This window comes from Mesoplodon bidens (assembly GCF_964165515.1).
Source record: "Mesoplodon bidens genome assembly, chromosome: 9".
In the NCBI taxonomy this organism is placed as follows: domain Eukaryota; kingdom Metazoa; phylum Chordata; class Mammalia; order Artiodactyla; family Ziphiidae; genus Mesoplodon; species Mesoplodon bidens.
The window spans coordinates 26,427,902-26,453,552 of record NC_138166.1 but is presented as its reverse complement, the minus strand read 5'-3'; the positions used below and the strand labels follow the sequence as shown (position 1 = coordinate 26,453,552).

Here is a 25,651-nt window from a genome sequence, read left to right as displayed (position 1 = left end):
TTCTGCCCCTCTTGAGTGTTAGACCTACATCTTCAAATACTGAGTAGATCATTCCACTTCAGAAACTCACTGTAAACTGGAACTCAGTGTGTTCAAATCATATCCAGCCCTCTATAGAAGCAGTTTCTGCTTCTGACTATCTGTTTCTGATGACACCATCTTTCATCATGTCTCTAGCCTCCCAGTCACTAACCTGGGGAATCTGAGGTTTCTTCTTACCTGCCTAGGCTCTTCACATCACACTTCTTTTCTGTCTCTTAGCTCCTATTCCTAAGGACAGTATCCTAACGGCCTTTGTGACCTTTTACCAACGATTTGGGTAATCTAATTACTAGTCACTAAGCCTTCTCTTTTTCCCTTCTCCAGTATATAGTTATCAGATAATTATTTTCCAGAGTTCAGATAATTTAACTCTATCACTCAGATATTTCTAATGATTCTCTATTGTTTGTTAAATATAATCTAAACAAGAAGTATCCAAATGTTTTGTTAATATACTACATTTTATATTATTTTACAAATGTGTCACTTTTTTATCATTTCCTTTTACCACTACTTTTTCTTTTAACAACTTCAATATGTGTATATATATATTTATTTCTAAATTAAATCTATGCACTATTACTAACATTATTTGCAATATAAACATACACAGAAATGTGTAAGTCAGTGAAATAAGCTAAAATCACCATTTTGTATTTATTTAAGTATATACATTTGATCACAGTAAAATATGATTAATAATAGCATTTTAGAGAGAGCTTTGATTGACTGTGCTTCAGTGTTTGAAAATCTTGTTCTAAAATTTTATGATAGAGTTTCTTTGAAATTCAGCTTAAGTTTATTTTGATATTTTGACTTTTAGTTTTAATGACGCTCCATAACAAAAAAGATAATCCACAGGATATACAAGAAATGAGAGAAGTGTATCAAAGGTTGTACTTGCCAAATCTTGCTACCTGTTTTCTAAGTTTGGAATTGAAAACTGTTTTTTTTAACTTGTGGAAATTGCGGAAATAAATGTTAATCTAACGTGATACCAATCATTTCCTCTTGCTAACTATCACAAAATGTGGTGTTTTAAAATATGTTTTTTTAACAAATGACTTTAAAACCCACTGCAGTTCTTCATCTGCAATGTTTATAAAAAGATTGAAGTATTCTGTTTAAAGTTTGTCTGAAAAGGCAGACATGACAACTTCTTAAAATGATATGTCATTTTATGTAGCATAATTACATGATGATTTCCAATTATCCATCTTCAAAGGATTGTGTCCACATCATAATTCTCTTGAAGAGACAGCTTGTGTTTATTTTTTTTCCGAATACTTGCTAGGTAGCATATGGCTGATAACCAGAGTTTACTTTCTTTCTAAATATATAATAAGCAGTATGTTACTGATAATCACTTGTCATCACCAAAATATTCAACAACTTTGGGTTCTTCTACTTTCGTTAAAAAAGAATTAAATCTTCACAGTCTACAACTTTTTAATTTCCCATAAGATAATCAGCAAACCTCTATGGTTAAAATAAATTCATAGTTATTCTCTATCTCAGTACAAAATATTAAAGATATTCTTCAAAATATAAAGGTATCATTAGTATACAATGTGTACCACATCTGTAAAATCCTGAGGTACTCTGTGCATTACTGGCTTACTTGTAACAGACGCAGTAAATGAATTTCACATGCACTGCTATCTATGTAACTTTATCTTTTTAAAAAAATAATTCCAATTAAAAGAGCCACTCCTCAGATTTTAATATACAGTTTTTTCATCTAAATATATATATATACCTTTTTAAACAACTCACTGAATATTGAGCCATTTGGTGGCTCGCAGTAGTAATCCTTTAAGTATTTTATTATTGAAACAGAACTAGTGAATATTATAAACTGAGCATGTTAGAAATATCTGCACTTTGATTTTATTATTACCAAACCTTTTGCTACTTACTTTGTTCTAATGATTTCCCCCCAAATCTTCCACAGTTCTTTCTTTCTTTCCAACAATATTGGCTGACAAAGAAATGCAGTTTAATTTGTCACCGTATTGTTTCCATGGCAGAAAAATCAAGTTTCCCCAAATGTTATGTGACTTTTTTGTCATTTACTATTAAATAAGACAGCTCCAAAGGAGATTTTAAGTATTTATTTCAATTCATTGAAAATGTGTGAAATACTGGAATATTTATTTGCCAAAAATTCTAGAAGTTTGTGATAGTGTCTTAGGATGACTTGCTATAAATAGCCTAAGCACATTATGTGTTTAGTCAAGGTTTGTTATTAGCAATAACATATGTAAGACAGATATCAAATGGTTTTCCTGGTAATGTCAAACTTTTTTGGCCAGTCTTGTATCAGTTTTCTTTATTAATGTGTTTGTGTATGTCTTGCATTCTTACTGTTAACTTTGACACATGATTTTATGGCAAGAATAATATTTTGTCTACCACTTACCTATTATAGGAACGTTGGTTTGGTTGGTTATATCTGTTTTAAAGAGGGGGAAACTAAATTTGTTGTGCCCAAGATCACATGGCTGGGCAGCAGCAAAGCTAAGATTGTAGTCAAACCACCAAACCAACCAAACCTTCAATATAAAGGTGAGCAATAAAGTGACTGCCCTTGCTATAAATTTTTACAGTGTAATTCCCAGTTTTCTCCCAGGATTCTTCATAGAACATCTGACCCACTGACATAAGAAGTAAAAGAATACTGATGTCAATCTATTTATTAAATATTAGTAAAATGTAATTTCTATTTGGGTTTAAAAATACAAAAAAGTCCTGAATACTTCCTACAAATATTTACATTTTGCACACCTGCCCAGGATTCTGTACCCCACGACCGAGACTTCTGTCTAAATAGCTAGCTTGGCTTTCTCAGCCCTCTGGACTATGGCTCCACTATAACTTTCAAGCAACCTAGTATTCCCCATGAGTGAGAGGTAGAAAACCAGCCGCGTATGCCTTTGTACGATTCCCGAAGGTGGCTTATGCTTTCTGCCTTCTGGATTTGCAGTCAGTTCTTCTCTGTGCACTGGCACTGCATCCTATCAGAAAAACCCCACCTGGACGTCTGGGCCACTCTTCTCCCTGGTGGCAGTCACTTCTACTGCTGAACACCCTATGCTGATTAGTTTTAGATTACTTTTTTGTTTGAAATCAAAATAATATTCAGTTTATCTCTTACTGTGTTCTGGGCATTGTGCTGGTTATGTTATCATTTAATCCACACCACTTGTTGTTGAGGTAAATATTATACCTGTTTTAAAGAGGGGGAAACTAAATTTGTTGTGCCCAAGATCACATGGCTGGGAGGCAGCAAAGCTAAGATTATAGTCCTGTTCTGCTTCTAAAGGCTGGGTTCCTAAACACTGCACAGAATGCTTCTTCCCTGTGACACTTTTAGGATGCTGCCTTTTTATTATTTTAAATATTCATCTCCCTTAGCAGCTTTCAGTTTGTGTGATTTTTTACTTTGTTTATATATTTATATTATTTTATTTATTCATTTATTTGTCATTTGCATCATTCATATCGTTATAGTATACTGTTTACATTTCTTTATTGCTACACCATTTTGTCTCTCCACTCATTCCTGTCTTTCAAAATGTGTTAGTTGAATGGAATTAAAATTTATCCTGAAATATAATAACTATTTTGAAATGTACATGCTCATTTTTTAGTTTAATATTTTAAAATTGTATGTCGCTACAGAATTCTCTTTCTACCTATACACTTAAACAGAATACTGCTTGTCTACATTTGATATATTACATTGAAACGTTATAGCTCTCGATAAAAAAAAAATTGAACGTCCTTTAGCATAAACTTTTATTTAAGGTTAAAATGACCCAGGGGTTAGTATTCAAGTTATATATAGCCAAGGTATCTAAAGGCAGCATAATTGTATAGGATGGAAAATGATGAGGTTTTCTGAAGTGAAAAGGATTCCCACATATGTGGGACTATCCAGTTTTTATGTCTAGACCCAGTGAATTTATGGATTGAATCTTGTTTACAGTGCTTGGAACACTCAGACTAGCAATCCATTTTGACCCAAACATTGTATAAATGATTAAAGATTATTCATCTGTTGTTTTACTTTGGCCCATTAATATAAATGACTTGGGAGACATTAGGCAAAAACTTAATATTGCTTCCTTTCTTTGTACAGTCTTATATTTAACCAAGAATTCAGTTCATAACCCCAATACTAGTTTTTAAAAACCTTCCATTTTCCTTCAACATGGAAGGCTAAAAGTTTCAAAATCTGTGAAAGGGGCAGAACTAAGCTTGGCAGTACAGAAGTGTCTTGGTACTAGAGAAGGCCTCAAGATATGACACCATGGGAAGGTTTCAAGCGGGTCTCAATTCATCACTGCCTCTCTCTGACTGGTCTTCAGGTCAATAAATGGCAGTGGAATATTGGAAAGAAAAGAATTCTGTGCTTTCTGCTTTTAGTTAGTAAGTAAAAAATATGAATCTTAGTTTCTGAAAATTTTGAAGATTTGTTTCATATATACAGACTAGAAAGTCTCAAGTACCATAATTCTGTACATAGAGAAGACTGCAATATATACAAAAAAATAAAAGTCAGTGTAATAGAGTTGAATGCTAATGTACTTAGGAAAATACAAGGAAAATGTGTTCCTCGGGGAAAATGTGTTCCCGAAAAATAACATTGCTTTTTTTTTTTTTTTTTTAAGTGCTTAAACTATGGCGCTTCCCACTCACTGCCTCAATCTAAGATGACAAACAAAATTCTCATGCAAGGGGTCTAGGCCTGTAATTTTATTCTTATGTAATAATTTTGGAGGTCATTCTAGGTTGTATTTGTACTACATGTAAAAAATTAAATGGATAATTAATTCCAACTCCTATCTATTCAAATGAAGAAAATAATGCATAAATGAGAAAATTCAGTGATATTTAAACACACATATATATATATGTGTTATATATGTAATCTATGCATGTACTTTGGGAAGAATCATTTGAATCTATTTTATTAAATCTTAATATGTTACTAAATAGCTTAATATTTTTCTCAGAAATAAGCATACCACTGCACATATTTTTTAAAATTTAACATCTTTATTGGAGTATAATTGCTTTACCATGTTGTGTTAGCTTCTGCCGTATAACAAAGTGAATCAGCTATATGTATACACGTATCTCCATATACCCTATCTCTTGTGTCTCCCTCCTACCCTCCCTATCCCACCCCTCTAGGTGGTCACAGAGCACCGAGCTGATCTCCCTGTGCTATGCAGCTGCTTCCCACTAGCTATCTATTCTACATTTGGTAGTGTTTATATATCAATGCTACTCTCTCACTTCGTCCCAGCTTACCCTTTCCCCTCCTCGTGTCCTCAAGTCCATTCTCTACGTCTATGTGTTTATTCCTGTCCTGCCCCTAGGTTCATCAGAACCTTTTTTTTTTTTAGATTCCATGTGTATGCAACTGCACATTTTTGAGCCAACTGAGAGAAAACTGCCAATCTTTTAGTCCTAGGGAGTTAGAAATTTGGAAGAATATAAGCCTCCCTCCCATGGATCCTTTGATTATAGTCGTCTGGAGTTACAGTACTTCAGATATCCATTTGAAGTTTGAATAGAGAAAACCAGACCCAACTTACACGCTATGTTTTACATTCTTCTCAGTGCCAGCTACTCTTTCTTATTTGATCAAATTATTCACTCGTTAAGGAATGTTATTCAATAAAGCAAGGGTTTGTGATTTTAAATCTATGAGAGACCAGTTAACCTGCATGGGAATAAATTGCACTAGAACTTTCACCCAGATATCTCACAAATGAGAGTGGAGAGCTGCAGAAAGGGTAAATGGATGGACACATAAACACCTCAGTATGCTGATCTCTGTATATGAAGAACAGCTTTTTTTTTTTTTAATTTTAGCAGCAGCAGGTGAAAAGAGGAATGTGTAGCTATCTTAAAGAGGTAAAAGGGCTAGTTGGTATATTATCTGATAGTTAACAAGCTAACAGTAATGAAGTAGAAGGTTACTCACCTCTGTCAGGGGAATTTATACCCATGGTAGTTAGTATGAGAAAAATTGACATTTTCAATTTTTTCAATATCTCATGGTACAATAAGTACATGACCAGTTGTTCCTTCTAAACAGTTCAGCCATATGCCCTTTGGTCACTTAACTTGATTTCCTTATTAACCACTCCAAACACTTTATCTTAGACCCACAAACCTGTAGGGCAACATCTTTGCAGACTTTTGCCACCTTATAATATGGAGAGGAAGTCATTTAGGTGAAAAAATCATCACGGCATCATCATAGGTAAATGATGATTGAATCCCGTGAGGAGGAGAGGAAAGAGACCAGGAAGAAAGTGGCAAGAGGGAGAAGTGGGTAGAACATAGCACTGAGAAAAGAAAGAAAGCATGAACACATCCAGAAGGGCACATGAGGGGGATTGTAGGGTAGGGATTTTGATGTTTATGCGTCTGAGTCTTCTGTCTAGTGTATCTTAATTTCCTTTGTTACATTGTGTATGTCTGATCCTAGTCTAATTTTTGTAAAATGTCAGTAGAAACTTCAGAGTTCATTGTATACAATTATAATTTATTCTTTATTATATTCAATGAATTGTTATATGTAACCACAATTGCATTTCCTCCTTATATGTATAATTTTATTACATTGTTATGTTTTATAATATGTGCAGACTCAAAATAAAGAACACAAATGACACCATCAAAATTTGATTATGAAAGATCATTTTCTTGACCTTTTTTCCACAAGAAGCTTAGGTACCCCACCCCTGTGGTTACGGTTTTTACTGTGATTTAGTGAAGGGTGGGAAGGCAGACAAGGAAAGGCATAGAAAGCATACTGGACTCAAAATATTGTGCTGGTACTGTGTGGGATGTGAGGAGGTGGAAATATCCTTCCACTGTGACCATCCAGAAAGATTTTATGAAAACGATGCTTTACCTGTTTTTTTTCTTGTGTGTAGTAGCTCTTAAGAGAAACAAACCAATTAGTTGCGTGCTTGTCAACCCAACTACTATAGTCTCACAACAGCAGATAAGTAATCCTTTTCTGGAAAGACATCTGAAATGGTCTAGGAAAGTTAATTCTTAGTAAACCAAAGAGTATTCATTGCTTTTGCAGGACAGTTGTAAAGAATGTATCAGACTGTCTTTCTGAATTGCCATGTTGTAAATTCAGCAAAAAGCATTTTACCATATAATGTGCATTTTACCCTATATGCTCAAGATACATCCCTAGCCATACATAATAAAGACAGATATTGAGATGGAAATGAATGTAAAATGAGTATCAACCCAACAACTTTTATATTTGAGAACAAGGGGAAGGGGAAGGAGGAAGAAAAAAGAATGAAAGAAGAAAGTAGGGAAGGAACAAGGCAGGAAAGAAGGAAGAAAGAGGTGTTTGCATGGTATTTATTTTTTGTGCAACCTTACATCTGTTCATTCGAGTTGTGGATAGCTAGGAGAAACCCATGGCCATACACCCACTGAAAATATCAAGATGGTTAGTTCAAGATACATACTTAGTAGAATCCAGGTGACCTCATAGGCCAGGGTCAGACAGAGCATGTCCTCCTGCAACTCTTCCTCTAACCTCTTCATTCCATAGGGCTGTGGGGTTATTTTGACACTATCTGTAAAACATGGAAACTAACTGGATCACTTGGGTTTCATTTTGCCCATAGGTATTTTTAATTTGGATTTATGCAAAAAAGTTTCTGTTTCATTCTTTCGCTTAAGGCCTCTCTGATTCTTAAAGCAAACTGCTGGTATGGCCTCATCACAGCCCAAAGAAAGCAGTTGTTTAAGACTGTGATATGTATCTGAAGTGTCCCAGCTCCCTGGAAAGCCCCTGTTCACATTCACAAGTTAGTTATTGTGCTGGTTGAAGGGAGCTGACTTTGAAATTGTGTGAAGGTAAAATTCCAAGTATTTTAAAATCTGAAGATATTTATAAGAAATTTATTAAATTTCTTTGAGATGGGATGCTGAAGATAAATGTGATTTAACAACTCTAGAAAAATAATAACGATATTTCTCTTTTTCTAGAACCTTGAGTCAGACCAATTATGTCATAGCTTCTTCAAAGTTTACACTTTCTAAACATTCATTTCAAGTGATACAGAATAATAATATTAACAGTCATACCAAGTAAAATACAGTGTTTTACATCTTTCAAAGTGTACTTAAAAGGCAATGCCTTGTTCGAATCTCTCTCTCAAAAAAAAAAAAAAGTCCTTTGCGGTAGGTGAGATGAGTATTATACTGTGGCCATGTTACCTGCTTGTTTCTGTTAAGTAAATTTTTCAACATCCCATGCAACTTGGAGCCAAGCACAGTGCCCATCCTCTGATTCTTTGTTTGCCTGTCCTCATAATCCAAAAGTATTAATTATGTTAATGGAAACTTACTAAAATTTTTCTTCAACCATTTGAACTCTTTACCAAAGTAAATGTACCAAGAAAGATAATCATGTTTTTGAAGAAAAATGGTATTGAGATGTAAAAGGATACAACATTAATGAAATAAAATCAATTGTGATTGAGAATAGACATTTAATTAAACTTACGTTAAATGAAAACTAACCTTTATATGTATCAACCACTTTTATTTTTTGTGCTCACAGATTTAAAAAAAATACTGTTATATAGTTGAAAAAATTCCTATAATTATTCCTCAGTTTGTAATAGTTATTTGACAGTAATGGAGAGGCCATGTTATTAGTTTAACCATGTTAAGTTTTCCTGTATCTTTTCCTTCCTGCTAGGAAAAGGAAGATGACAAATCAGACACATCAAGTATTCAGCAGCCGAAAAGCCCACAAGGTCTGAGTGACACAGGATATTCTTCTGACGGAATATCAAGTTCGCTTGGTGAAATTCCAAGTCTTATTCCCAGTGATGAAAAGGATTTGCTCAAGGGACTCAAAAAGGACTCCTTTTCACAAGAAAGCAGCCCATCCAGCCCCTCAGATTTGGCTAAGTTAGAAAGTATGGTCCTATCCATTTTGGAAGCTCAGGCAAGTACACTTGAAGAAAAAGCAGAAAAGAAAACAGAACCCTGCGAGGTTTCTCCTGAGCAGCCTAAGGACCAACAGAAAACTCAGAGTTTAGCCGAAACTACAGTTTCAGAGGAGCTTAAAGAAAGTCAAGAAGAAGAAGACACTGTTAAGAAAGAGAGCCAACAAGACATCCCTTCCAGAAAGGACCATGAAGAAAAGTCTGAATTTGTTGATGAGTTGCCTACAAGAAGACAGCCTTATGATTCAATTGAAGACAGTAGCGAAAGTGAAAACTCACCTGTTCCACAAAGAAAACGGAGAACTAGTGTTGGTTCATCAAGCAGTGATGAATATAAACATGAAGATAGTCAAGGATCAGGTGAAGAGGAAGACTTCATTCGAAAGCAAATCATAGAAATGAGTGCTGATGAAGATGCTTCAGGTTCTGAAGATGATGAGTTCATTAGGAACCAGCTCAAAGAGATTAGTAGTAGTATTGAAAGCCAGAAGAAGGAAGAAACCAAAGGGAAGGGAAAAGGAATAGCAGGGAAACACAGGCGACTGACGCGAAAAAGTAGTGCAAGCTTTGATGATGATGCAGGGAGACGCCATTCGTGGCATGATGAAGATGATGAGACCTTTGATGAAAGTCTGGAACTTAAATACAGAGAAACTAAAAGTCAGGAGAGTGAAGAACTTGTAGTTTCCGGAGGAGGAGGGCTACGTCGATTCAAAACGATTGAACTCAATAGCACAATCGCAGATAAATACTCTGCAGAGTCATCACAGAAAAAAACAGCTTTGTACTTTGATGAAGAGCCAGAATTAGAAATGGAAAGCTTGACAGACTCTCCGGAAGATCGGTCAAGGGGGGAAGGATCTTCTAGTCTTCATGCTTCCAGCTTCACTCCTGGCACATCCCCTACATCAGTTTCGTCACTTGATGAGGACAGCGACAGTAGCCCAAGTCACAAAAAAGGAGAGAGCAAACAGCAGCGCAAAGCTCGACACAGATCACATGGCCCTCTTTTACCTACGATTGAAGATTCTTCAGAGGAAGAAGAATTGAGAGAGGAAGAAGAATTATTGAAGGAGCAAGAAAAGCAACGGGAATTAGAACAGCAGCAAAGAAAGAGTTCTAGTAAGAAATCAAAGAAAGACAAAGATGAACTTCGAGCTCAGAGAAGGAGGGAAAGACCAAAGACACCACCCAGTAATCTCTCTCCCATCGAAGATGCATCTCCAACAGAAGAATTACGTCAGGCTGCAGAAATGGAGGAGCTTCATCGATCTTCTTGTTCTGAATATTCACCTAGCATAGAGTCAGACCCGGAAGGCTTTGAAATAAGCCCAGAAAAGATAATCGAAGTACAAAAAGTTTATAAATTGCCCACAGCTGTGTCTTTATACTCACCGACAGATGAGCAATCTATTATGCAGAAAGAAGGTAGCCAAAAGGCATTAAAAAGCGCTGAGGAGATGTATGAAGAAATGATGCATAAAAGCCAGAAGTATAAAGCTTTTCCAGCTGCAAGTGAACGAGACGAAATGTTTGAAAAAGAGCCTTTGTACGGTGGGATGTTAATAGAGGATTATATTTATGAATCTTTAGTAGAGGACACGTATAATGGTTCCGTTGATGGCAGTCTGCTCACGAGGCAAGAAGAAGAAAATGGATTTTTACAGCAGAGAGGGAGAGAGCAAAAAATAAGACTTCCAGAACAGATTTATAAAGATCCCATGCAGAAAATTACAGACCTTCAGAAAGAGTTTTATGAGCTAGAAAGCTTACATGCTGTTTTGCCTCAAGAAGACATTGTTTCAAGCTCTTTTATCATCCCAGAAAGCCATGAGATTGTGGATCTGGGTAGTATGGTAACTTCTACCAGTGAAGAAAAGCAATTATTAGATGCTGATGCTGCCTATGAAGAACTCATAAAAAGGCAACAGATGCAATTAACACCTGGATCCAGCCCAACCCAGCCCCCCATCAGGGATGATATGACAGAGTCTACTGTGGACTTTGACAGGGTGCCTGATGCATCTTTGACATCAAGTGTTCTCTCAGGAGTATCTCTTACAGATTCAACCAGCAGTGCAACACTCTCCATCCCAGATGTTAAAATAACCCAACATTTTTCAACAGAAGAAATTGAGGATGAATATGTGACTGATTATACAAGAGAAATTCAAGAGATAATTGCTCATGAGTCACTGATTTTGACCTACTCTGAGCCTTCAGAAAGTGCTACATCTGCCCCACCCTCTGAGACACCCTCTCTCACATCATCTGTCTCTTCAGTTTGTACCACAGATAGCTCCTCGCCCATTACTACCCTGGATAGCATAACCACAGTTTATACTGAGCCAGTGGACATTGTAACTAAATTTGAAGATTCTGAGGAAATTTCTTCATCAACATATTTCCCAGGCAGCATTATAGACTATCCAGAAGACATATCTTTAGATCGGACTACCATACCAGATGGTAGAACTAGTGCTGATCACATTGTGATTTCCTTATCTGATATGGAACCTTCTCTCATAGAAACTGTAGGCACTAAACTTGAGGGGCTAATTGCTGACACTATTTCCACTGACTTATCTGTATCTGAAAAAGACCCAGTGAAGAAAGCCAAGAAGGAAACAGGGGATGGAATTATTCTGGAAGTTTTGGAAGCTTACAGAGATACAAGGAAGGAGTCGGAGGCTGAACTAACAAAAATTAGCCTATCTGAAACTCTGTTTGATCAGACACCTTCTTCTCTAACAGCCCTTCCAATGAAGGAGCAGGTTTCAACTACATGCTTTTTATCTGAAGACGTTTTTGGTCCAGCAAAGCCTGCATCTCAGCTGCCATCTGGCACTCCTTCTATTTCCTGTCTTCCAACTAAAGCTCGTCCATTCCTTCGAAGTTCTTCTTTGGACGCATCAGCCCAACCTCCTCCCCCTCCTCCTCCTCCCCCACCCCCTCCTCCCCCTCCACCCCCTCCTCCTCCCCCACCTCTTCCTCCACCAACCTCACCTAAACCAACTATTCATCCTAAAAAAAAGGTAACGGTTCCAGCTCCAGTGACTGCGACTACTGCAGCTACACCTCTAGTAGATTCTGTTGCTACAGTAGAGACCACAGCTGCTCCAGGAAGTAATGGGTTACCTATAACAAAAATATGTACCACTGTACCTCCTCCTGTCCCCCCTAAGCCATCTTCAGTTCCATCTGGACTTGTATTTACACATAGACCTGAGCCAAGCAAACCTCCAGTTGCTCCTAAACCAGCAGTTCCTGAACCTCCAGTCGCTACCGCAAAACCAACAGATACGCAGCCCAAACCAACAGGTCTACCTATGACTTCAACTATGACATTAAATTTAGTGACTTCAGCAGATTATAAATTGCCTTCCCCTACCTCTCCACTTTCCCCTTACTCTGACAAGTCCTCGCCAAGATTTTCCAAGTCCCTCGTGGAAACTTATGTGGTTATCACATTGCCATCTGAACCTGGGACTCCAACAGATTCTTCAGGGAGTCAAGTTATTACCAGCTGGCCCTTGGGATCACCCTCCAAAGACCTGATTTCCACGGAGCCAGTATTTTCTGTAGTTCCTCCTATGACAGCTACAGAAATTTCAAGTTCTTCACGACAGAGCCTGTACATCTCAGGAGCTTTGGAGACATTTTCTGCTATCCCTGTCACAACACTATCTTCATTTCAAGAACCCCCAACTTCAGTTACACAGTTTTTCCCAACTGAAGTTTCCAAGGCTGAGTTTTCAACAGCCAAAAGTACAATTGCTAGTACTGGTCTCAGCAGTGTCTCTATATCCATTCCTCCAGAGCCTCTTGCTCTAGATCACCTCCATTTAGAGAAGCAACAGTATAAAGAAAATGTTAAGTTGCAACTTGTTGGTGATGCTATTGATCTGCGTACAGTACCCAAAGTAGAAGTTAAAGTAACTGAAAAATGTATGGATCTTTCTGCTTCCATGATGGATGTGAAGAGGCAGACCACAGTAAGTGAAATGTATGGGAGACAAATTAGTGCTGTCCAGCCCTCTATTATAAATCTCAGTGCAACTTCATCAGGAGTGACTCCAGTATCCCTGGTCACCGAGACAGTGACTGTTGTCACGTGCACAGCTACTTCAAGCTACACCACAGGCACAGAAAGCCTAGTGCGTCTAGAACGTACAACAGCAATTCCACTCCAACTCACTACATCAAAGCATGTAGAGCCCCCATGCAGGGTACCAAGTGGCCAGGCCTTTCCTGCAGTTAGGGAGGAAGCACCAATAAACTTATCTTTAACCACTTCTGTACACCCAATGACATCAGCTCTTACGAAAACCATGACTGCACCTCCTGTTGGTGTCACAAACGGTTGGACTGATAGCACCACATCACAGGGCATCACTGATGGAGAAGTAGTGGATCTCAGTACCTCAAAGTCTCATAGAACTGTTGTAACAATGGATGAAGCTACTTCAAATGTGGTGACCAAAATAATAGATGATGAAAAACCTGTTGATCTGACTGCAGGAAGAAGAGCTGTGTGCTGTGATGTGGTTTATAAGTTACCTTTTGGGAGGAGCTGCACGGCACAGCAGCCTGCAACGACTCTTCCTGAGGATCGTTTTGGTTATAGGGATGATCACTATCAGTATGATCGAGCAGGGCCATATGGTTATAGAGGGATTGGGGGAATGAAACCTTCCATGTCTGACACTAATTTAGCAGAAGCTGGACATTTTTTCTATAAAAGTAAGAATGCTTTTGATTATTCTGGAGGAACTGATGCAGCAGTAGATCTAACTTCAGGGAGAATTACTACAGGTCAGTATGATGTAGCAACAGACCTTTCCTTGGAATATCATTACGGTGTTCCTCATCTCATTTCAGGATGACAATGTGGTCCCTTTCCCAATTTTGTTACTTTTCATCTTTCTTTGGATGTTTTGGCAACGTATTTTGGAGTACATGTGCGCTTTTGTTTCTTCATTTTTTTTTTAACCTGTTCCACGCAAAGTCGCCTGCATGTGCCTGCATGTTCAACATTGCTTTTATTCCGCACCTAGGTAGGTTAACCTGTGGATTTGCATGCCGTCCCGTTCATTATGTTCTTCAAGACTGAGTGGGCTTTCCAACCCCAAAAGCATCATTCGTTCTGGGAACTGGACTGTAACTCTACCCTGTGTTTCAGGTGAGGTAATGGATTATTCAAGCAAGACTACAGGTCCATATCCAGAAACACGACAAGTCATTTCAGGAGTTGGGATTAGTACCCCACAGTATTCCACAGCAAGAATGACTCCACCTCCAGGACCTCAGTATGGTGTGGGGAGTGTTTTGAGGTCATCTAATGGTGTTGTCTATTCTTCAGTAGCAACTCCAATTCCTTCCACATTTGCTATCACCACACAACCTGGCTCCATTTTCAGCAACACCATGAGGGATTTGTCTGGTGTGCACACAACTGACACTGTGACTTCATTATCCGCCCTGCACCAGAGCCAGCCAATGCCTAGGTCATATTTCTTGACAACAGGGGCATCTGAAACAGACATTGCAGTCACTGGTGTTGATATCAATGCCAGTTTGCAAACTATCACTATGGAAACTCTGACAGCTGAGATGATGGACTCAGTTCCCACTTTAACCACAGCGTCTGAAGTATTTTCTGAAGTGGTGGGAGAGGAAAGTGCACTTTTAATCGTCCCCGAAGAAGATAAGCAACAACAGCAACTGGACTTGGAGCGTGAGCTCTTGGAACTGGAGAAAATTAAGCAGCAGCGTTTTGCTGAGGAATTAGAGTGGGAACGGCAGGAAATTCAAAGGTTCCGAGAACAGGAAAAGCTCATGGTTCAAAAAAAGCTGGAGGAGCTGCAGTCAATGAAGCAGCACCTCCTGTATCAGCAAGAAGAGGAGCGGCAAGCCCAGTTCATCATGAGACAGGAGACGTTAGCGCAGCAACAGTTGCAGCTGGAGCAGATCCAGCAGCTGCAGCAACAGCTTCACCAGCAGCTCGAGGAACAAAAGATCCGCCAGATCTACCAGTATAACTATGATCCTTCTGGAACTGCTTCTCCACAAACCACTACAGAGCAGGCCATTCTGGAAGGTCAGTATGCTGCCCCAGAAGGTGGTGGTCAGTTTTGGGCGACCGAAGATACAACCACCACAGCCTCTGCCGTGGTGGCAATTGAAATACCACAAAGCCAAGGATGGTACACAGTTCAGTCGGATGGGGTTACTCAGTACATTGCCCCACCTGGTATCCTGAGTACTGTTTCAGAAATACCTCTGACAGACGTGGTTGTAAAAGAGGAGAAGCAACCCAAAAAGAGAAGTTCTGGAGCTAAAGTCCGTGGCCACTATGATGAGATGGGGGAAAATCTGGCAGATGATCCCCGCTGCTTTAAAAAGATAGTGGACAGCGGGGTACAAACTGATGATGAAGATGCAGCGGATAGGAGTTACGTGAGTAGGAGAAGGAGAACTAAAAAGAGTGTCGATACAAGCGTCCAAACGGATGATGAAGATCAGGATGAATGGGATATGCCTACTAGATCAAGGAGAAAAGCTCGTGTAGGGAAATACGGTGACAGCACTACAGAGGCAGACAAGGCCAAACTCCTTTCCAAAGTCTCCAGTATAGCAGTTCAAACAGTAGCAGAGATATCTGTGCAAACTGAACCAGTCGGAACCATAAGAACGCCTTCGATACGGGCACGCGTGGATGCCAAGGTAGAAATAATTAAACACATTTCAGCACCAGAAAAGACTTACAAAGGGGGCAGTTTAGGATGTCAAACAGAAGCAGATTCAGACACACAAAGTCCTCAATATCTGGGTGCCACATCTCCACCCAAAGACAAGAAACGCCCAACACCTTTAGAGATCGGTTATTCATCTCACCTTCGGGCAGATTCCACATTACAGCTGGCTCCTTCCCCACCCAAATCTCCAAAAGTCCTTTATTCACCCATCTCACCACTTTCACCAGGCAAAGCCTTAGAATCAGCCTTTGTACCTTATGAGAAACCCCTCCCTGATGATATAAGTCCACAGAAAGTACTGCACCCCGATATGGCTAAAGTTCCCCCAGCAAGTCCTAAGACAGCCAAGATGATGCAACGCTCCATGTCTGACCCCAAGCCTCTGAGTCCAACAGCAGACGAAAGTTCCAGGGCTCCTTTTCAGTATACCGAGGGCTACACGGTAAGAGTGCTTCTTTTCAGTTAGAAGACAATGGATGAGTTGATACTAACTGTGTGTTTGCAGACTTTAGGAGGCAGTAAAGGCTCCGGGTGCCTAATTCTAAATTTCAGTGAGGACTATTTCATTAGAAATTTTGGGGGAAAGAAAAGTATACATCCATGTAGAAATACCAAAAAAAAAAGACCATATTATGTGAGACAAAAATGAGAGAGAAGGTTATCATTTTATGATGTAATGAGATTGAAATTTTGTTCTAATCTTGAAATCTCCCAGGTGTCAATTGTAGACTGATTTTGGTAAGTACAATTAATATTCATATTCAAGTATGATGGAATAAGCATTGAACATAAATAGATAAGGCAAAGGATGACCAAACATTTAAACCCATGGATACTGGAATTCTTTAGTGGGGAGATCTGTGGAGATCATTTAATCAGTCTATTCTTCCTTCCTCCAGAATGTTAACCTTTGTTGCTCCAGAGAGAGCATTTCTAGAGCAGAAAGTGTAAAATAATCTTCATAGTTCATCCATGCTTATTTTGTTTCTGGAAACTTTCTTATTCTACCTCAGATAAGCCTTAGTCCTAGTTCTTACAGAGGAAAAAATAATTTTTTATGTTCCTTTGAATAATAGATTTTAATTATTTTAAAATATGCTTCAAAGGGAAAAGAACATATATAGGTATGTTGGACACATTCGTGAAGATCTCTATAGCTGAAAATAAGAAATGTTAATAATCCGGTATAAAAGAAGGTGTATCCTACTTAAAACCTAATATATAATTCTTCAGAAGGTTATTGATAAATCTGATAGTTGTATTTAAAACTAGATTTATGTTCAGATTAAGAGTGCCCCTAATGCACTGGCTTCTGAACTCTAAGATCTTCAAACCCCGAAACATCTAAATAGATTTTTCTGAGATATCACTCTGTTGCCAGCAACCCATATACATTGAACATTGGCTGTGGGCTGAAAAATATGTCACTATATGTAACTGTAAGTCAATTTTTAGGTATATAGGCATATTGATAGTCATATTAATAAATTAAAATTTCTTACAAGTTTTCTAGTTTCGTAGGGGCATTTTGTTATTGTGGACTTTCTCAAACAGTGTGTAACTGTCTTCATGTGGGGGACAGGTCATAACTGTTTTAAGTCAGGGAACCACTGGTGCACTGAGATTTCGTTCAGTTTACAGAGATTTGTTTTAATGTATAACTGTTTCTATAATTAAATATATTGCATGAAATATTTTTAACTCGGCTGTAATGTATAGGTATTTATTTTTACAGCTGTGCCCTATGAACTCATCCAAAGAGTTACTTGGAAACCTTTGAAAATACATTTTTAAACAGTATTTTAAAGTTATATTCAAGGCTTCTGTCATTAGAAAGAACAGGCTTTTCCACTTGGTGTATTCATCATTTACTTAACGTATAGCCCTATACCCTTAATTCAAATGAGCTCTGGGATAGAAGAGATTCAGGTGTCAGTCAGTATTTTTTCCTCACAGTATTCACTTTGGATTTAGAAGTACAAAATGAAAGATACAGTGGGTTGTATAAGTTGTATTATTGATTGTACCAACGATACTGATTAACTGTCTAATCGTAAAAGAAGTTGAACAGAATTACCAAATAATACTCTGAGCCTGGAAAATCCTAAGTGTATTGAGCCTTGGAGCACAATCCAGTAGTTCCTTTTTCTAATTGGTCACACTTAATGCATACTTTAATATGGAATAATTGTATACAGACTCAAAAATACTGTTTTATTGCACACACAAGGTAGACCATTTTATATACAGGCAATGTTTTTAGCACTTTAGATACTCTGATTCTAAGATGTGAATTTTTAAATTTATTTCTTGGCAAATTTCTAAACACTCTTTGAGTGTTTTAAACTAAAACGAGTTTCTCAATTATAAGCATGAATTACTAAATGTTAGTTGTACTGAAAAGAATAACCTAAGTGATATTCATAGTGTTGTGAGTTTGTTTAGCTCAATAAATTCTATATCATTAATTTTCTCACACCAATAAAATTGAAAAAAAAATTACACCATCCAGTTCGACATAGTAACACTTGTAATTCAGCATGAAAGATCAGTTTTATATTATATGAGATTCTATAGTAACTTCTCCTCTTGCTGGAAGTTCCAGGAAATGTTTCAAAGTGGAGGTTCTAAAACAGGAAGGTGAGATCTCTGTTGGACCATGAAGAGGAAAATAGAGGTTATTCTAAATAGAGGAAACAGATGTGCAAAGGTTCAGACTGGTGAACAGACATAAAGCAAAGAGGAGGAGGAAGGGGCTTATTATAAGTGAAACTGGAAAGATAAGGAAGGGCTAGGTCCCAGGGGATCTGATTTGCTGAGTTCAAGTTTGGATTACTTCCCTTGGCTGTGGGGAGCTTAGACCAAGCCAGCATCATTTTCTGTTTACTCTGTGCCCTAGCCCATGGACCTCGCCACCCTTGCCTTCCTTACAGTCTATTCTCCGAACTGCACCTAGGGTGATTTTCTAAGTGTACATCAGATTTTGTCACACACTCTCCAGTAGATTCTCAAAAGATTCATCAGGATACATTAGAAATTTCTTAACAAGGACCCATGTGGTCCCGACTCACAACCTCATTGGTCACTCCTACATTTACCCCCCTTCTCGTTCTGCTCCAACCCCTGACCTTGCCTTTCTTTGGATGTGCCAACCTCATCCCCACCCAGGACCCCTGGTGGGATCTCTCTCTCCCCCAGATCTTTGCCTGGCTTGCTCCTGTGTACAGGTTTCTGCTTAAATTTCACTTCAACAAAGAAGCTCTCCTTACCTCATTCTCTAAATGTCTATCAGCATGAATCCCTGCACCCTCTAAATTTGTGTGTATTACTTATTAATATATATTTAATCAAATGTCATCTTCCTTCACCAGTAGACCATAACCTGTACAAGATCAGGAATCTTACTTTGTTGGCCTCTGTAGTCCCAAGAGCCTAGAACAGCACCTGGCACAAAGCAGACCTTCAATATTTATTGAATAAATGTATTAAAGGAAGGATTATAAGCATAGAAGCAATGGGTTAAGACATGCATTAAAAGACTCTGGCTGCTTACCTTTTCATTGCCACAATCTAGACCCATCCTAGCAAGTCCTGTTGATAATCTAAACTGATACCTCCGTTGCTTAAAGTGTCAGTTCCACTTTGTTTATTTTTATGTATTGGGTTGGCCAAAATGTTCATCTGGGTTTTTCTGTAAGATGTTATGGAATAGATATTTGAAACAACTGAGCACAAGTTAAATAGCATTTAGCTATTAGTCCAACCACCTTACAGATGAGGAGGAAAGCCCAGAGTAGGCTAGTGCCTTTATCGTGGTTCTTTAATAAACCAGTAACCTGGCCAGGGTTAAAATGCTAAACTTAGAACCTGACAGTTATTCTTTATTAGTCTCTTCTGAGGCTTATGGGACATTTTCTGATTCTTCTTGCTAATTCAGTACCATGCTTGTTGTCTTTTTATCTTGTCATTTCCTCTGCTCTCCCAAAAAATCCAATTTAAATCCCCATCAGGTTTATTCATTTTTTAACTTATTCGTGCTTACATTCACTCATTATCTCATTCATCCATTCATTGCTCTTTTCCAGACACTGTGGTAACATACAGGATGAGGCAGAGTTCATGCTTGACCTCCCACCACTGGGATCATTTTGTTCTTCTTGCCCAAGTATCGTATTTGTTTGCTAGGGCTCTCATAACAAAGTACCGCAAACTAGGTAGCTTAAACCACAAAAATGTATTGTCACAGTTCTAGAGGTTAGAAGTCCAAAATCAAGGTGTGAGCAGAGTTGGTTCTTTCTGAGGGCTGTTGCAGGTCTCTCTCCTAACTTCTGCTAGCCTCTGGCGTTCCTTGGCTTGTAATTGTGGTCTCCCTGTGTCTCTTTACATTGTCTTCCCTCTCTGTGTGTCTGTCTATGTCCAAAGTTCCCCTCTTTATAAGGACACCCGTCCTATTGATTAGGTCAACACTAAAGACCTGTTTTAACTTGATTACCTGTAAAGATCCTGTGTCTGAGTAGTTTCACATTCTGAGGTACTAAGTATCAGGACTTCCAACAAACTTTTTTTTTTTTAAACCCATAACACACATCAAAGCACTATATTGCCCTTTTTGTTTGTTCATAGGCAAATGTAGACTGTTTTTATGGTTTGTTGCTTTGTCTGCATTTGGTCCTCTTTCCATACTCAGTTATTTTTTTCTTAGTAACTATCTTCCAAGCTTTTTGGAGAGCTTTCATTATTACAAAGTTCTTCCACGTGGGTAAAATCTCTCTTCCTGGAGTTTCCAAACATTTGTCTTAATTCTGCAATTTTAAACATCAGAGATTTAAATTTATTACATTCCTACTCTATAGGAATCCAACTATCTGAGATCCTTTAACTCTGATAGAGTTTTTCCATCATGGAACTGTGTTTACACTTTTGACACACAAATTTCAAGGCAGGAGTCTATATCATCTGGTTAGTCTTTCACCGACACTTTGAGTTCATGCTTAGGCCTAAGATATCTCATAGATGTAATTGGTTAAATTAGCACTAATTAACATAAAATCATAAAATAATACAGAGTGGGCATAACTGGTGCAGGGAGTTATCAGAGATCATTTTATTGAGTTATGTAATATTCCCCTGTGTCTGTAAGAGGTGAGCTATATCTCTTTTCTAGACCTTATCACTCTGGTATCAAAGTCACAGCCCCAAAGCCAAATTCTATTTTTGACAACTTTATATAACCAGACATTTTTATTTTGTGGTCTCCTTCCTTTTACAACTAGAAAATTTTAACTCTGAGTAAAGATGGAAAAAAATTACCACGTTTTTACTTGAGTTCTTCTGATTGCTCCCCAGGAAAATTCCGAAGAGATACAACTAAAGTAAATTTAGAATTTATTCCTTCCCATGGGGCTGAGCTTGCTACTTAGATACCACTTGAAAATAATGTATTTTCATCATGATTTAGAAAAAGCACAGAAAGAAATAAGCTTTGTAATGAAAAAATGGTATGCACACAGAGATTGTTTTCTAACTTTCATCAGTGGACTTCTTCAATTAAAATGTTTTATGGAAGTCAAATAATTAAACATTAGTGGACTCTAGTGGAGAGTGATCAAATCATCTGTAATGATTGAATGAAAGGAACACAACCTTCCCATCACTAAGTCTGGCAATTGTAGATATCCAGTTAATTCCCTTTCCTCACGGTGGGGGGTGGGGGGGTGTACATTTGGCAGTTTCTGTATTTCCTCAGCAGAAATTTGCTGACTCTCATTAAAGAGCTTTACCTTATGGGTTAGTAGAAAAAATTTTCAAATCTCCTAGTAACTGTGTGCCTTTCATGGTCTATGAAGTATATAATGGTGATTCTCTAGAAATTTTAGATTCCTGTTCTTTATAACCATTTTAAAGTTATTCTTTTAGGTAATAAGGCCTTTATTGACTGACCAAATGAAAACCACCCACCTTTCTAACACTCTGTCCTTATGCCCTTCTTGATTTCTCTCCATATCACATATTATTATCAAAAGTACTATGTCTGTTTCTTTATAATTTCATGTATTGTCTTTCTTCCCCAACCAGAATTTATGGGTGAGGATTTTTGTTAATTATATTCACTGCTATATCCCCAGTGCCCAGAACAATGCCTAGTTCACAGTAGGTTCTCTATAGCTGTAAATTAATTTGATGAATTAGTGTACAGACCACTTTATCCACCAAACTGCTTTTAATTTGGGGGTGATTCACCAATTCCTTGCTCCCACCTAAAACAAAAAATAGTAGCAAAGCAAAACAAATAAATAAAATCTTATTCATTCTCTGTACTACACTTCTTGTGTAGTTCAGGGTTACAGTTTTTCCTTCTGTTTTCCCCTGTGTTTTTCTTCCTTTGCTGAATGGATGACAATACGCTTTCTCAAATTTATTTCAGTCCAGTATTTTTGTGTGTGTCTGTGGATTACCTCGAGCATCACACCTATGAAACTTTCATAAATCAGAGCACCAAAACATGTTCTTCATGCTCTTTTTTTTTCTTTTACACAATGAAACTGTTTACATCATGACCCCAGATGATCATGAACGTCAAGAAAGGAGGTTAAACTCACTCTTTTTGCAAAGTATAACTTCCTTGTTCCCACTCCCCTCTGCCTGTAAAACTCATTTTGTACAGCTCTTCGGAGCTTCTTTCTATCTGCTAGATTGGATGCTGCCTGACTCAAGTGGATTTTTGCTCAAGTAAATTGTTAAAATGTTATAAAAAAAAAAGAGGTTAATGTAGCATGTTCTCTACAAAATCAGGAGAGAATGTCATAGCTATTGGAAGAAATAGCAGTGTAAATTCAAAGGATTTGTTTGGAACTAGATTTATCATTCCAAGATTTATCTGTCTTTAAAAAAAAGCAATGATTTTTTTCTATCAAAAGAAATAGCACGTTTTATCAATAATGATACATGCCACTTCTGTGCACCAAAATAAGCTACATTTAAAATGTTGTCACCTCTGTCTCGTCTTAAAATTACATAAACTGCCAAGTGTTTAAACTGTTTTTCCTACCCTTAGACTTGTTGAACAATTTTAGAGCTTTTTAAATAATAGACAAACTCCTTATTAAAATATTTTTGTTCTAGAGTTTAAGCCAGGATCCTATTGCAAAGCAGATGGTATTCATGAGCCTGATTTTTTACAAGAATGTGTTTTGCTTCACTGATTGCTGTTTTGATAGCTATTTTTAAGATTTTTAGAACCCTTTAATGTCTGTTTCTGAGAGTAATTTCCATAACCTAAATTGAGAAATTTTATTTCTGTCAATTTTATTTCTGTCAGAATATACAGATTTAAGAAATAATGGCCATGATAACTAAGTGTGATTTGAAGAATAATATTTTTTAGGGGTTGTTTTTCATTACTGTCTTTGGAAAGCAACATAAGAAACCAGTCTATTAAAACTGACTTTGATGAAATAAGCTGTTTTATAATGGTAGTATTTACATATAGGAGAGAAAAAGTATCCATATATTAACGACTGGCTTTCTAAATAGCTGAGGCCTCATTTTTTTCTATAGCTTTTACACCCACTTCATTGCTAGTACACTTTTCTTATCATATTTCTTCTTTATGATTAAAATGTTGGATATTATTATATATTATTATAATATTATATTTTAAAATAAGAAGTAGTATGTTAAAGTGTTTTTCAAAATAAATGGCAGTAAAATAATAATTTATGGTCATTATTATTAGGTTCTGATAAAAATCAAAATGAATGTATACATGTAGACAAATGTCAGTGAAAACCAGAAATTTTTTGAATTGATCTCATAAATCTAGTGTTCAGTAGTTAACCTTTGCTATTTCATTGTAATAAGTATCTAAGGATTAATTTCAAAGCAAACCTTTTCAGACTGAAGGGGAAAAAATCAGATTATTTGTGTTATTTTTCTCAACATCTACATTTCAAACTATGCCAATAAACATAATTATAAGAAACAGACGTATGTTCCTAATGTTCAGTGAAAGACCTTTGCTGAAAATGTAACCCTAAATATTAGGAAATACTAGTTTAACACAGGGGAGTTCTGAATTAATAGAGTATTGATTATTACTGACCCAATTTAAAAACACTGAGCATCATTTAACAGTTATTAGCTTCCTAAGCATTTTATCATAATATTCTTAATTCAGTACACTACCTGTTTTGAACAGTTGTGCAGTTTAAAACTGATTCTACATAAATCTACCTACATATTCTCGAAAATACGTCCCCTCCCAACAAACAGACATGCACTTTTGTATATTTGTCTATGTTTTTTTAAATTACTACTTATTTAGGATTCTGTAATCTGCCACATGTGTTATTACTGAAATAAAATAACAAGCAACGAAAATGATTGTGATATAAAAATTTGGAAAAGTTTTGAGGTATAATGTACGTAGTGGCATCAAAATGTATTCCAGTAGTTGCTTTACTTTTTCTTATCACTATGTTCAACATAAAAATACATGTTTGTAATGGCCATATATGCCTATACATATACATCTATACATAAGCTAGTTCATACTTTTATAGCCTTATATAACAAATAAAATAGTTTCAAATTCAGTTGCTTGTAGAGATCCAAACCATTTCTTTTCTGTAGGTTTTATATTTATTTTATTCCATGTTTTAAAGATGAGAAATCTGAAGTCCAGGTCAGTGTTCTTTGCACCTCCCTACCCACCCAACATTAATTCCATTTGTAGCAAATGAATTTCTTCTACTTAACAGGATTTTCTTTTTGGTCCTCTTTTGTATCTTGACTTATGCATAGAGTTTGAATTAGGAAAGCACCAGAACAAGTATAGTGAGGTAAATTGAGCATGAAATGAACTGGCTAGATAAACTGAGGTAACTTAGTCTAAAGCTTTAAACAACAAAGGGAATTTTTATCTATTTTTTTTCTCCTTAAGAACAGTTTGCTAGAGATTCAAATTAAAACAGTTGAGAAAAGCGATGGTTGAACACAATGTAAGAGATCTTTAAGCTAAATTATAGGACGGCTATCTCTATTTATTTTGGTTGAAAAAATTTTATAAGATGACAAATAAAAGCTTAACTTTGTGAAGAACAGTAAATAACCCCTATGAAGGAGTAAACAGTAACATTAGAAGAGTTGAAGCTATAAGTGATTATACTCATCCTCTGTCCTCCTCCTTCCTCAACTGAATGAAAAAGATATATACAAAAATTGTTTGGGCTCACTGATAAACCATTTTAACTACATAAGTAAATCACTCTTAATATTTTAATTTCTGACCTGTTAGATAGTATATTTTAACGTGACAGGGACAAGACAAGTCTCCAGTGTTTTTTCTGATAAAACTCAGTCCTAATCACAGAGCTCAGTCTCCGGGCATAGAGGCTACTTTTATGGGTTAGTCATTTACTTTTTAGAAGGTTGAGCTGAAATCACTGTTTAAAGTACTAATTAGTGCTAATTGTAGAGAGTTTTAGGATACTTCATGAAGACCTGACATCATGACATTTCTCCTTTTGACATTAATAAATGTGCATGAATTTCTTCGGTGTGTCATAGGTATTAAAATGATAGTAATGTTTCTAATAAAACAATGTTATTGTGTTTAGAAAAAGCTTCTTTGCGGCGCTTTCAACCAGTTCTTCCATTTATGGCATGAGCTGATGCCTGTAAATTCTCACTCAAATGCACTGCAGTCAGTAAGCTCAGGTTTCATTAATTATCCATTTGGAAAATCATCTAATCACCCATCAAAGTATACCTCTGTTCTCATGTAACTGAATTTATAGAATTAAGAATTGAAAACTTAACCTCTTAAAATAC

General features: G+C 37.0%; 1 protein-coding gene across 1 annotated transcript in view; it reads left to right on the top strand.

The window, feature by feature from the left end:
- The window catches only part of PCLO (piccolo presynaptic cytomatrix protein), a 383,857-nt gene that overhangs the window by 180,616 nt on the left and 177,590 nt on the right, over window positions 1-25,651 (top strand). The window contains exons 5-6 of the mRNA XM_081243593.1: window positions 8,810-13,877; window positions 14,245-16,262. Coding sequence (XP_081099719.1) covers window positions 8,810-13,877; window positions 14,245-16,262 — 7,086 coding nt within the window. The remainder of the gene's footprint in view (window positions 1-8,809; window positions 13,878-14,244; window positions 16,263-25,651) is intronic.